At 39.0% G+C, this 13,963-nt stretch overlaps 1 protein-coding gene across 1 annotated transcript in view; it reads right to left on the bottom strand.

Annotated features, from left to right (window-relative positions):
• RRP15 (ribosomal RNA processing 15 homolog (S. cerevisiae)) overlaps window positions 1–13,963 on the bottom strand; it is a 23,279-nt gene that overhangs the window by 2,177 nt on the left and 7,139 nt on the right. The window contains exon 4 of the mRNA XM_010287645.1: window positions 13,770–13,963. This exon is cut by the window's right edge and continues 7 nt beyond it. Coding sequence (XP_010285947.1) covers window positions 13,770–13,963 — 194 coding nt within the window. The remainder of the gene's footprint in view (window positions 1–13,769) is intronic.

The raw sequence follows: 13,963 nt of genomic DNA, 5'->3' as shown, positions 1-13,963 counted from the left end.
TCGTGGAACCATGACACCCCCCCCCCCCCCCCCCCCCCTTTTTAACTGTATTGCAGTTGGTTTATATGTTTACCTTTGCAGAGTAGAGAAAGGTTGAAAAGATTACAAAAGTCCCCAACTCTCTTTTAATCCCAGACCTTTTTATAAATCACTGTTTTAACATGCCAGAGTAAAATTTGAAATACCTAAATGGAAAAATCCCACCTTCCTTGAAAATCAATCCAATTTTCTTATTTTTTTCCATTATAATAAACTCAACAGAGATTCGATTTTTTTCCCAGATGTGCAGAACAGGATTTTTGGGGGTTTTGGGGGGTTTTTTGTTTGTTTGTTTTTAAACAGCACAGAAGCAGTAGATTGTCAGCAACGACACTGAAATACTCAGGGTTTGAAAAACCCAATGCTCAAATTCATCACAAGCTACTATTCAGCAACCATTAGCCCTTCTTTCTGGCTATGTCAAGTGAACAACGGGACAAAAGCAGGACCTCAACAAAAGAGGGATGCCGATTCTCCATAGCATTACCCACTATGTAAGGCACCACAAAGCTTTGAATAGAGTTTTACAACAAGACCTAAGGAAAAAGACAGAGGTAGCGTGCCCCTGCCTCAAAGACAAAGATTAAATACTTGAAAGAAAATATTTAATCAATTTTAAGCATGCTCCCAAGTGAAGAAAACCCCATGTTTAGTATCTTCATTCCTAAGTCATTTACTGCTTTATTCTGAAGGGAAAAGAAAAACTACAACACATTCCTGGAGTCTTAAAAAAATACGCAGCAAGACTATTTGTATAATTAACAATTAGTTCAACTGCAACATCACTTTCCCAACTTGTTTTACGTAGGAATGTTAATACACTTCGGTTTTCAATGCCATAATCTGGTTTCATCTAAATAAAACAAAACTGATTCTTGGCACATGGAAAATAAACCAGCTTTCATTTTATACAATCACTTTTGAACTTCCAGTCAGCTGTTCATCCACATCTCCCACATTTCACTATAACACTGAAGTCCCCTTTGAACATGCCCAAACACTAACAAAGCAGGCTATACAAACATTAGTGTGTAATGCAACATAAAGTGGATCCTTCGGTAAGGAAAAGAGTGAAAAATTCGGTGTTGCTTCCCACTCCCCCTCTTTTTTTATACATCCATTTGAACGGGTTTGCTTTGTCTGAAGGTGTGGCAACCTATTTCAAAAGGTCTGAGAGGCAGCGGTTAGTAAAATATCTCAGGAGTCGCTGGTACATGGTCATGCACTTGTTATCGTAAGCTGAAATAAGACACACCAAAACGCAGTGTGGTTACTCTAGCACAGATACTTACTTATTTGCTGGGACAGATGGATAGTGCAGTTGAAAAGAGATCATATAAATAAACAAACACCATCTTGCCTGCTTGGTGTGTTACCTAAGCTATCACAGCATTAGCTCAAGTCTGACACAAGTAGGGCTCTGTAGCGGGAACATACTTCCCAAACTAATTCTGGTTTGAAGACATACACTCTAAAATCTGCACCAGGACAAGATGAACCGAAATTCTTAGCCAAATCCTAATAAAACAAACCACCCACCCACCAAACAACAAAGCTTAGGTCTGTCACCTAGAACAAACAGCCATCTCTTGCAGGTTCTGTGCTGGAATTGCCTCCTGGATGCTTTTGGAAGAATTGATCTATGAAAAGCCCCATGACATCAGCAGCAGCTATATGATCAAGGTAAGTTAGAAATCTCCCTGTTTTGGTTCATTTCTTTAACACTGCAAACATTTGGAGCTACATAATTCACTCTTGGTAAATGACATTACAGTAAGTATCTTCAACTGAGACCCACCAAACTCAACACGAGTTGTGGCAGACTGCACTGCCGCTCAGGTGCGAGATCAGTCCTCTCTACCCCTTCTGAAGTTGTCAAAAGCAGCAGCAGGGTACTTGTAACTGCACATAGCTGCTTCAGTCTGCAAACGAGTGCCTTAGCTCAAAGCCTGCTTCCTTTGAAAGCTTTGGGAATTAAATTCAGGCTGTCTAAGCCACAGGACATTGTCATTTTCATCTGTTGCTTTACTGGCACAGCCACATCCTAAAACCAGAGCAGGGAAGTTTGCCAGAGCTTTTCAGAACCCTACGCATAAGCAGACCAAAGTCCCATAATGCTTATTGGTAAGTAACGGCATTAAAAGATACGTCTTGAAATCAGAGCGCACAGATTAAAGACAGCGTTTCACTCTGCTTTCCAACAGCTTGTGTCACTTGAACATACCCCAGTTTCTGCATCTGCAAACCAGCAAACATACCAACATCACCGTAGAGATGCCCCTACACCTGCATCCAGAAGCCAGTAACTGCAGGATATTAACAAATGAACATTTTTCAGACCTAGGAATGACAAGCACATTGGGCTCCCACGCTTTTGCTCTGTGTACGAGATGAAATGCCAGAGCTTGCAGGGGCATCTCTCTCTACCATCACATACAATAAACGTTTATTTGTATCTGTCAGGGAAGGAATTTCTAACATAAATACCTCTCAAGCAACAACTTTAAGTCCTGAGAAAACAATTCTAACACATATAATTAATTTGAGCTGCCTCCCAAGGTTCCTCTGTATTGCTCAATACAAACATCTAAGACCCTGAAATACAGGGAGGCTTTTGTCACAATGAAGAACTTAAACAGCGTAACTGCCAAAATGCATTCTCGCATACATCTGACGATCACCTTTCCCACCAGCCTGCATCTTGCTCCAAATGACTGCTGCTATTCTGTTCTTCAACGCCAAGCAAGTCAGTTTAAACCAAGCTAAAAAAAAAAGGAACAAAAACCAAACCAAAACAAAAAAAACAAAAAAACCCAAAAAACCCAACCCAACAAAACAGCATAGGCATACACTGGGACATGTTAAAATCTATATGAAGAAAAAACAACCAAAAAATACTTGGAAGAGAGGGGAACACATGGAAAACAAAGAATACCAGCATAATCATTACTCCTAAATTTGCTTCCAGGAATATCCAAGCTCACAGGCTAAGAAAATAAGTTTCCCCTAGGCTGGGAAGAAATAGAGAGAAATGCAGCTGAAGGATCTAAAGCACCAATAAAAGCAGAAACCAAAATGTAATGATTTTTAACTGAAAAATGGTATTTGGGTTTAATCATCAGTGCTGCTTGCAACTTTAATTTGAATTACAGTGAGATCTTGACTGTAAGAAAGGTTCCTACATAAGCCTGATCCCAAACAAAAAAACACAGATCTGGAAGCTAAGAATACATTCTGTACCTGCTACTATCTTGAACTTCTGAGCTGAAGTATCACAGCAACTCATTTTGACTTTGGGAAGCATCTTACAGCTTGCAGAACATGTGAGCTGCGTAACAGAAGTCTATTCTGCTGCAGTGTAATTCTGCACAACCATTTATTTCTTAAGGTGAGACTCGTTCAATGCTCATCTACATCCTCTCTCTGAACGAGAAATCAGCACGACTGAACTAATTGCCTTGATGTATTTGAGGTGACACTATACCGCAGATATCAGCAGTGGCACAGGAGATTTACTCAGACCACAAGGTCTTCTGTGCACACCAGAATCTGCACTGGCATTTCTAGTAAACAAATCTAAGAATGAAATTTTTTTACAGTGCGTTTTGAAATCTGCTGTTCCTGTTCAAACTTCTCTGCAAGTAGAGCACTGGCATTATTACTACAAGCACAACAAATACTGATTTTCCTTTTGAGCACAGCCAGAAGACCACCCAGAGCTTAATGACCTGCACGAGGAATCTCCCCATCCTCACATCCTCCTCAAGGGTTTACTAAAACTGAGGATGTGTGAATGATAAGGAATGCTTTGGGTTGGCACGCAGAGGCTTAAACATGCCCCAACCTCAGAGGGGTCAGAACTGAATTACAGAAATTCTAAAAACAAGCATTCATCTGGACTTAAGCAAAGATGAAAAATCATTAGCATCATTATTAAATGCTCAGTTGCAAAGAAGAATCACAGAAAGAACTTATAAGAGAACAGACTTCCTCAGCTTTAGTTCATCAGAAACCTCATAAATCAGTATTTCTGTCAGAAAAAGTAAAAATATTTTAAGAATTCAAGTGTAACACAGGGCCCTTCTGCATACAGGACGCTCTGGAACTCCTCAGCCTGTGATGTGCTCCAGCTCCGATAGCAGCCGTCTTGGAAATCCTTCCACTGCACAAGGAATTTTACCACACGTTACTACAAGACAACATCAGGCCATAGTGGCATGTTAGATTCCTTTTACACATTTTAATGAGATGATGAACAGCATGGGCATGCTACACCTGGGAGCTACTCACAGAAAATAACAACTCAAAGAACAACTCACCTGAAAATAATCCTCACCTAATGAAACATAATATTACAATTAAGTTGTAACACAGGTATGAACTGTTACCTTTACCAATGGAATACATTCTCATGGGAGGTATTCTCTAATTTTTAACCCATGTTCTATAAAATACCAGGGGAAATGACAATGTCCTGAATATCAAGTAATTACATCACTGTCTTTACAACTGTCAGGCCAGAACACTCCACTGACATAAAGAAAAAAAGGTCTCCAAGTAAGCATTTTTAAGTAGGTAGCAAATAAAAATTAGCTCAAAGTAGACTGCAAATTATTACAGAAAAGATACCTAGAAGGAGCGGATAACACATTCCCTGTATTAGGTTATCATGCAACACATCAGGACAGAAAGTTTCCAGGCAGTATACTTTTTCAGTATGCCATCACTGCTCGTTTTCAGTCACGTTTGGTTTTTCCTCCTCTAAACTCCTTCATTATCCTCCTCTATATGCTTCTGCCTTCATATCTGTAATCCCTGTTTATCAGCAGTTACACTACTGAACTACTGACAGTAGTATACCACACTAGCCACCACTATCTCAGTATTCACTTGTTACTCCTCCTCCTTCTTCAAGTCTCTACACAGCTTTCATGTCATCTACTTGAACGGTAAGATCCTTAGAGCAACGACTACACAGCACCTAGATCAGTTAACTCTTGACATAAAGACCCAATGAGTACTGTGGTTAAAAACAACATATAATCAAGATTTTTGTATTTAAAACACGTTACACTTTCATTGCTTATCAGACAAAAATTTGTATAAGAAGTTATGCGGTATTCAAAGTATATTCAAAGTATTCAAATAGTAGAAGTATTCAAAGTAGTTGAAACACAAGCTCTTTGTTCATAAGCCATATAAGGTTTAAGGTAGCTGCAGTGCTTCATTGAGAGTCTTAGTTCTGACTTGGAAATAGAAATGTGGTCCATAAGAACAGCTTTTCATGCTAGGTAATCCTGAGCCTCAGGGAATCACAGTCTGCAAAATATTGTTCATTTTGTACAAAAAAAAAAAAAATCAGCTAGTATTAGTTAATTACAAAGAACCAACTTATTGGACTCCTCCTTACCAGCTTCCATCAATGTTCCTAAAAGGAAAATAATGAACCAAGAATTTTTCCATATGGATGAGATTCAAAATAAAGTAAGAACAGACTTTTCTAGATACTTTGCATTTCAACCCTGAAAGAAATGCCACACACCTTTACACAAGCAATAAAAAAGGCTTCTATGCATCAGCTGGTCCTACATTTCTTAATATATATTTGCTGCAGTAATAAAGACATGGTGCAGTTTCAGGATCAGCCTAAACATTACCTAGATCCACAACATCCTTGCTGGTTGCACAGTTCCCGAACCATCAAGCTGTATCTGGAAAATACGCAGCTACAGCAAGAGCGCCTAGTAAAAAGCGTCCATTCAAGACTAAGGCCTTCAATGTGCTGTCCCTCAAAAGTCACATAGCAATGTCTTTCAACAGCCTACTTTGGACAAACATTTTTGAGTCAAACAGATTTTTCTCAATGTCACCCATTTTTGCAAGACACTTAGGCACTGCGTACCTAAAATATTCTGCACATTTTTATAAAAGCTTGCCTGTTGACACAGTAAGGAAACTTGCAGGCCCACAGCTGTTTGGAGTATTTTTAATCTTTTTTTAGGCTAAATTAGCAGCTTAAAGATTTTTGAATAATCTGAATGTGACTCAGATTATTTCCTACAACTTGTGCTGAAGTCATCCGCTGTTTTTCATTATGATTCAGCAGGAGGACTAATAGAGTCCCAAAAGGTTGTCTCAACGAAGGCTACAGTAATGACCAAGTCCTTCACTTCCAGCACTTAAGAAATCATCTCACGGAGCAGCTGATGAGGAAGAAGTGGGGCTAATAAAAAGCCTCCTCTTCCTGACTCAGGATTTCCACTTACATTTGAGTCCTGAAACAAGCACAGGGATCCAAAAAACTACAAGGCGGGGGGGACCCAACAAAAAACCCCACAAAGAATTAGCTTTTGTGTCTTTTTATTGCTAAATATAATACACTGAAGTTTTATGACTACTAAGCAGCTTGTCTGGCTAAACCTCCCTACCCTCAAATGGCTTATGCAATATATCCTACATGTTTGCAAATCCAAGTCTCTCTGATTTTATATTCCTGTAATTTTCCTCACAGCATTGTGGTTGAGTGGCAAACTCTTTAAAGAACAGACCATACCCCTCAACACTCCCAGGCTGCTTTCTAAAAGCAGTTTAAACCTGAAGAGGGAATATGTAAAATGCCCACGATCCCAATCCCTTATCTGAGCCATCTGACTACCCTTTCTCTGCATTTCTGACCGTTCCATCTCCTTCTGCATTCCTGTATGGGTTTTCCCAACACCTGCAGGTGGAGAAGAAATGACACAGACCAGATGCAGAACACTGTCCAGGGTTCAGCAAACCAAAAAGAGGTCAGATCTTTCCAAGAAGACAGCTTTAGTATCATTTGTAATAATAGTAGGTTTAAGAAAAAAAAAGTACATTTTCTAAGCTTTCAGTAAATTTCAGAAGCACTCATTAAAAACGGGCCAGATTTTCCCATAGGAAAAAAATAAATACTGAATTCAGCAACCTCTAATCATTGGAAGCTGGAAGCAGTTTGACCCACCACTCCTGAAGCCTACTAAGATAAACAGCCGAGTAGGTGCCCACAGAGGTCATTTATAATACACATCTGCTAGTTCAACACTCTGGAAATCAGAACATTTTATACCTTAATAAAACTTCAAAGTAAGGGAATCACTTTTCAAGATAATTTCCAATAGAAAATGCTTAGATGGGGGAAACAAAATGGTTCAGATAGACAAGCTCCACCCAATCTTTCTTACTTCCAGAGAATTTTTTTTTATAAAACTTTATGAAATGTTTAGATATATTTTTCTCTAAGTACATTGCCCTCCCTGTAACAGTTATGAACAAAGCCAAAAGTGGAGTGCTGCTTTTAGAAGGCTTTCAACTCAATTTACCAGATAAAAGTCTAATAGGATTTGACTTTTTGTGCTTCATATACCTACAGAAAGATCGAAAGAAGATGTATACCACAGGTTTTTCAAATGTGGTTGTTTTAGACATAGTTTTAGTGAAAAAAAGCCTTGCAACATCATCTGGGGAAACAAAACACCATCATAGTAACCTGTGCACTAATAATCAAATAGCAAGGCAAGTTAGTCTCAAATACGACAGATGGAGCTGTCTCAATATTGCTTGACATTTCCATCACAAGTCCCTGTTTATCTTCACTTTAAAAATTTGCCAAACTTCAACTGCTTCATGCTGAAGGCTTTCGCAATGTTTCAACTAAAAACACTTCATCCTTTTTCTCAGAAAGATGAACTTAAAACATTTTGTCTAAAGCTCTAAGGAGGAAAGAAAGAGACATTTCCTAGAGGCAACCATTAAAACCTTGCATCATTCATTCTTTTTGAACTTAAAAATCAGTTAAAGGATATGTTCTGGAGCTGGGAACGTGTCTTTTGCCATCTCCATGAACATTTTCCCTGATCTGGCCAAGTTATAAACATCTGGAGGAGTGCCCTCCCCAAACCGGAGGTCATCACCTAATAGATATGATAGGCATTTAGTATTCAAAGTCTCTTAAAATATGTCCTCACTGATCACATGCTACTGCATCTTAGAAAATGGCAATTAAACTGGACCATGCATGACATGATGACAAACAGGGAACTGGTCTTTCTGTGCGAGCGCTTGTCAGGGCTGCTCTCGCATTAGGCACCGGGATGCCGGGCTGTGTGCTTGGCCCTGAAAAAAAAACAGGAGGCTGATGGAAACAGAGCACAAAATCACAATCTTTCTCCCTTCCTGACTTCTGATCAAGTATCTGAAAAAGAGAGTAGAAAGGGAAATCTGAGGATAAAGACACAGGAAAAAGGGTGAACCTAGTGAAATACAGCCATCACGTGGCCCTTAATCCTCTCATCTGGTGTTGAACTCACAGTGTCAAATTCTGGACATCTATCAATTAAATACACATTTAAATATTTACAAAGACCTACATTCCCGTGTTAACACAGCTGTGCGTTACCAGTTATGGCAACAGATAGGAAACTGAGCCTGTACATCTTAAAAAGTTAACCCTGCTGATGATCCAAACTAGGTAAGCCAATACGTCTTCCTGCAAACAGATTTCAAGTAAAGTCACCATCAAACAATTTCTAATACTGCACAACCACCACTAATCTTAAAGAACATAAGGAATCTAGGATATAGCAAACTGGTGGCAGGCTGTACTGCATTTATGCCTAAGGATAAAAATTAGAATACAGCATACAATCAGGGAGTCAGCAACCTTTTGTCAGAAAGCCAAAAAACTGCATTAAAAGCATCAGCTCCAAACATACATGGGTTGACATTCAAGAAAGTGTACACACATTTAGGAAAAACAGATACAAATGCGCAATTTATAAAGGAATCCAAATTAGAAGTTTCTGTGCATGTGATGGGAAGACATTTATTAGAACTGGGAGAACCCATCTACTCTGGCTGCAGCTGAACTAAATTAATACTTGGCTGCCCCCTCAAATCTGCTGGAATACATGCATGCCTGGTTACTCCTTCAATTAGTTCTGTTAAACTAGCATACAACAGCTGTAGTAATAAACTTCTGCTACTCTGCAATGTCATTATCACCTAAGAAAAAAGTTTCCTTTTAAGATTAAAAGAGGCATTGATACACCTTATCACAAATTTCTAGAAGTCGTCTATGCCTCCATCCATACTTCAGAAATAAACTATTTCCTACAGCTGCTTGAAGCAATTGTTCAGACTACTATCCCTCCAAATACGTATATGGATGAAAATAATATTCCCCCCCCTCCCCATTTCTGCACTGGAAAAAAGCAGAACGACATGCCAATGGCCAGTACTTATGCAGCTGCAAGAAAAATAAGGCAGTCACTCTCACAGGCTTTAAACAGATCTAATTTTAAGCTGGAAAGCACAGTTATATCCCCATCTAACTTGAAAAATGAAAGCCCCCATGCCATTTCTTATATTCCAGCAAGAACAGGAGTCAAAGTTGGAAGAGTACTCCTCCTGCCCTTGAACAGTCTTCAAGGTACTGCTTAAAACTAAAATATTTATGAATATTAAAAGTCTTATGAACAAAAGAAAAGAATCTATAGCAAACTTGACTCTAATTACTGTGTTTACAAATTACTTACCAAACACTAGGAGCATTCATAAAATACACTTCAAGCAGAAGGAACTCTTCTGGAAAAGCATTTTATTTTGAGTCCCAAATGAGCAATAGCTGATATGAAATAGCACTTGTGTTCTTCTCCACTCATCTTCCTTCCCATCAATAAATTATTTTAGAATAGGTACTATTTTGAGACCAATACACCTATTTTTTCCAGATGCCATCACAACACAGGAAGCAAAGTGTACCTCCAAGTCATGTAGTCAGCAGAGTTTACAGAAAAATTAACCATTATCCAAATTCTACAAGGTACCGAAGTAGGCCAGGAAACCCTGCTCCCACTTCCACCACTGAAATGCTCTGCAACAGATCTGGTGCAAGAAAACTTATCGAAGCAAACATTGGTGATTCAGAAAACCATGCTACAAAGGCCTAATTGAAAAGTAAAGGTTGATGAATGCAGGTAATGCTTGTCTCAAAGAATATTTGCAACTTTCATGCCAGTTATTTCTATGTCACTAGAAAATGTTTTACCACCTAGTAATGTTTTTTACAGGGAGTAGTGCAAATGACAAGTGAAGAGAGTTTCTGCTACTGAACAACCCTGTTGTAGCTGACATGCGGCAAGGAAGAAGAGTTGAGGCTGCCCTGGGAATGTTAACTCTGAATTTCTTTGTTTTCTTACAATTAAGATTTCAAGACCTCATTGTAATGCAGTAGATCTGCCAACATAACTGTGCAGCCCTAAGTGATCAGAAACTTCACTCAACCCTGGAAGCAAAGGTACTTCCCTAACCCATAATCCTAAGAGCACCCAGAAATTTATTAAGGACCTAAAGAAAACAAAGGATTCCTCCAAAGAGTCCTTTACTGCCAGCCACTACCTACTTCTGTATTTGTTCTATAGACTATTGCCCCTCTAAGGCTGGAAAGACAGCATCTCCAACATGTACCTTTTTTAAACCTGCAGTTCAATAATGTTTCTTATAGTATCTTACAGGTGGGAAGCTGCAAGATACAACCAACACATACTGAAATGAAGATTTGGTCTGTAAGGATTGTGTTGAACAAGATCAAAAGCTCTCCTATCTCCCAATAAATGCTTCCCAAAAAAACCCCACTCCAAAACGTAAAAAAAACCACCCAACCAACAAACAAGCGGGATTTTTTTTTTTTTTTTTTTACAGGAAAATCATTACATTTTTCTCTTACATTGCAAGGCTTTCAGATAAGGTGGTGAGGGGAGGGAAGTTAGATGATCTTACCCAGAAGCAAGCATCATGTACAGTACCTCGGAAAAAAACAGGGAAAAATATTACACAAGTCAGCTGGCTCAGCAAGGATTTAGAAATACCTTGATAAACAGCTAATGATATGAAAGACAAAGCTTTTGGCTCCAGCTCAGAAAAGTAATTACTCCCATCTGGGCACACAAAACCCAAAGAAGGGCTACAGTTTCACATGGCACAGGAAAATTTTCACAGCCTTATACTCTTTCTTGCATAGCTACACTGGGTGGGTGCACACCAAGTAATATTTAGGCCAATGGCTAAATGCATACAAGGCTATAAACAACGTTCTCACAGGGCACAGGTTACCCCTCCTTCCCATTAATGCATGAAGCTGAAGGAAATAAAGAACAAACTTTTTAAAGTGGTTGTGCTACCATGAAATTCCACCTTAACAGATGGGGCTTTGCACAGCACTTACATTTCTCTTTCTCATGCACACATATACCTGGCTAAATAGTCAACTGCAACAAAGTTTTATAATAAGTGGTTTATTCAAACTTTCAAAAATATGTTAGCAAATCTTGCATTCAAAAACTACTGTAGAGCAAGAAAAAGCATTTTCCCATTCTCACAAATATTGTCAAGTCTCCTTTCATAGTACACGGCTTCAGTTAAGGAAGGTTTCCTTTCACTGGGAAGACTTTATTCTGCTATTTTTCTTGCTGACTGCTTGTTTTATGTGGGTGGGGTAATGTTTTTATTGTTCTGGACTGCAATTTAATTGATGGCAGAGTGCCTGGAGTTTGGGATTGGCATCTCTTCCACTGTTTTTGTTGAGATAAATAAATATATTCTCACAGCCTCCCCCCTCCCCTTTTTAAAAAATGAAATACATGCCACACTCTGAATTGCTAAAAAAAAGCAGGCTGCTACAAAAAACACCACAAAACAAACAAAAGCTTTCACATGGCACAAACAACCTACCAAACTCCTGCTGCAAGGAATTCACCACCCAAAAGCCTCATCCCTGCTGACTGCCCTCTGAAAAACCCTCAAAGACCAAGAAGCAGAGAGATGACGGTAGAGGCCAGCAGTACTGTTCAGAGGCTAAATGTTTGTGTAATTCTGAGGAGGTGACTGAAGGTCAGATTTTGGCCTCAGCCTCAAGCATCAACAATTATGAGGATGGAAGCCTGCTAAACAGGTAAGATACATTCTCAAGAAAATAAAAAGGCAGATTAAGAAAAGCTTGAAAAGGAGTTATTAAAGAGTTTGGTTCAGTACTGAATGGAGGGTCACTGAAGGAAATGCAACAAGGGAGGGAGGGAAGGGGCAGTCCATCCAGGTAGACAAGGCTATTAAAAAAAAAAAGACAAAAAATGCAATCCCCCCCTCCAATAAAAAAAACCCAAATCTGTAAGTATAGCCTTATATTAATGAAAAGCTCCAAAATCTGAAGTTTTTGTTCACAAGCAATATGAAAGCAGCACCTACATCAATACTCAAAACCAACACTAACCACCCAGCATCTGAAATACATCGCCAGAGCACTTCAGTGGAAATATGCTGTTACTGATGCTGCCAAAACAAGACATTTTTTATAGTATAGAAACATTTGCAATCTGTTTTCTGACCTAGTAATTAGAAAATTACCCTGTTACAATTTGACAAAGAAAAAAGGTCCTAGTTTTTGCACAGCTATTGATTCAATGCCTACTACAATAGTAGTTGGCTGCTATCACTCTGATGTTCTTCTGCTATTCCAAAGGAGAACAAAAAAAAAAAAAAAACAAACAAACAAAAAAAGAGAACCCCCACACACACTTGTCCCGCCCCCTCCCCCCCAACAACCAAGCTGGAATTATTTAAGGAGAAATAAAGTGTCAGCACCAAGCTAAATTGTTCTCATTATCCAAGGAATTTAAAAAATACTTTAATATTACACTTGCATGAAAATTGTATGTGCTCTTCATGCCAGGCAGTGTTTCAGCATGCTCCCCAAGTGCACACAAACAAAAAACATATGACAAACTGTTGTCTCCCAACTGATTAAAGTATTTCTTCCTGGCACAGAAAATCACTTAATTAACTGCTGTGAGTCTAGGCCAACAGAAGTATTCCACCCACTACCAAGCACAAAGTTCAAACCTGAACACAAATACACTTCAAAAACATGCAGCTTCTGAAATACAAGAAAGACTATGTCTGAGCAACTTGTTTTCAACCCTAAGCTACTTGGTGAGTTGAAAGAACCGATAAAGAGTTGGATGAGTCCAACTATACTGCGTCTTTCCTGAGCACATTTGGAAAAAGTGGAATGTGTTAAAATACTTTCCAAAACATCGTAACAGCAATAAAGCCACATCAGCCTAACACACGCACAGAATTAGAGAAAGCCTACACAGGATGTTTAACATATGTCTCAGTTTCTTTCTGTTGTGGTATTCACCTGTATGGCAAAGCCCTTCAGTTCCAGATGCCATAATCATCCAGAGCAGGTGAGTTTGAAATGCCAAAAAATGTGGGTACACACAAGTAATACAGTCTAATACACCATGTAAGATTAAAAGCCCCTGTGCCTTTAACAATTTTAAAGAGCTGATAACTACTATTGGCCAAATTCCAAATGTCACAACCCACTAAAACCTACCAGTTTGTTCCACAGTTGATGCAAAATCCAGGACAAAATCCAATTTTTCGTATTTTTTTTTTTAAACACACAGCTAAAACAAGTTATTTGTACACAAGGCTTGATGTCTTATCAGAAGAGCTTCCAGCGTCTTGTACCTTGATACACAAAAGACATGGAAAATGGGCTAAGAGGTAGTTGCTCCCTTCCTAAGTAGTCTCAAAAAACCCCAGGCACTTGAATCACAGCTGTTCTGAACATCAGGCACATTAACAGGCAGCAATTACACTGAGAAGGTATCTTGTATGCATTTTTCCTCCCAGATGAAGCTTACCTGTTTACTTCTTGTGGCCTTTCCAGCAGGATTCTTGCCTCCTTTAGCACCCTCCATGTTTCTTAAAACATTGATGAAATCTTTCTTTGAAACCGATGACAGCAGTTTAGCACGCTGCCTGTCAGAGCTCCCAGCTTTCTTCACCTTCTCATCAACGTTCTTTTGGTGTGTCCTGACAGCATTAAATAGTTGTA

This window comes from Phaethon lepturus, unplaced genomic scaffold, assembly GCF_000687285.1.
Source record: "Phaethon lepturus isolate BGI_N335 unplaced genomic scaffold, ASM68728v1 scaffold12400, whole genome shotgun sequence".
NCBI classification, from domain to species: Eukaryota; Metazoa; Chordata; class Aves; order Phaethontiformes; family Phaethontidae; genus Phaethon; species Phaethon lepturus.
This window is presented reverse-complemented; position numbering and strand designations above follow the sequence as displayed.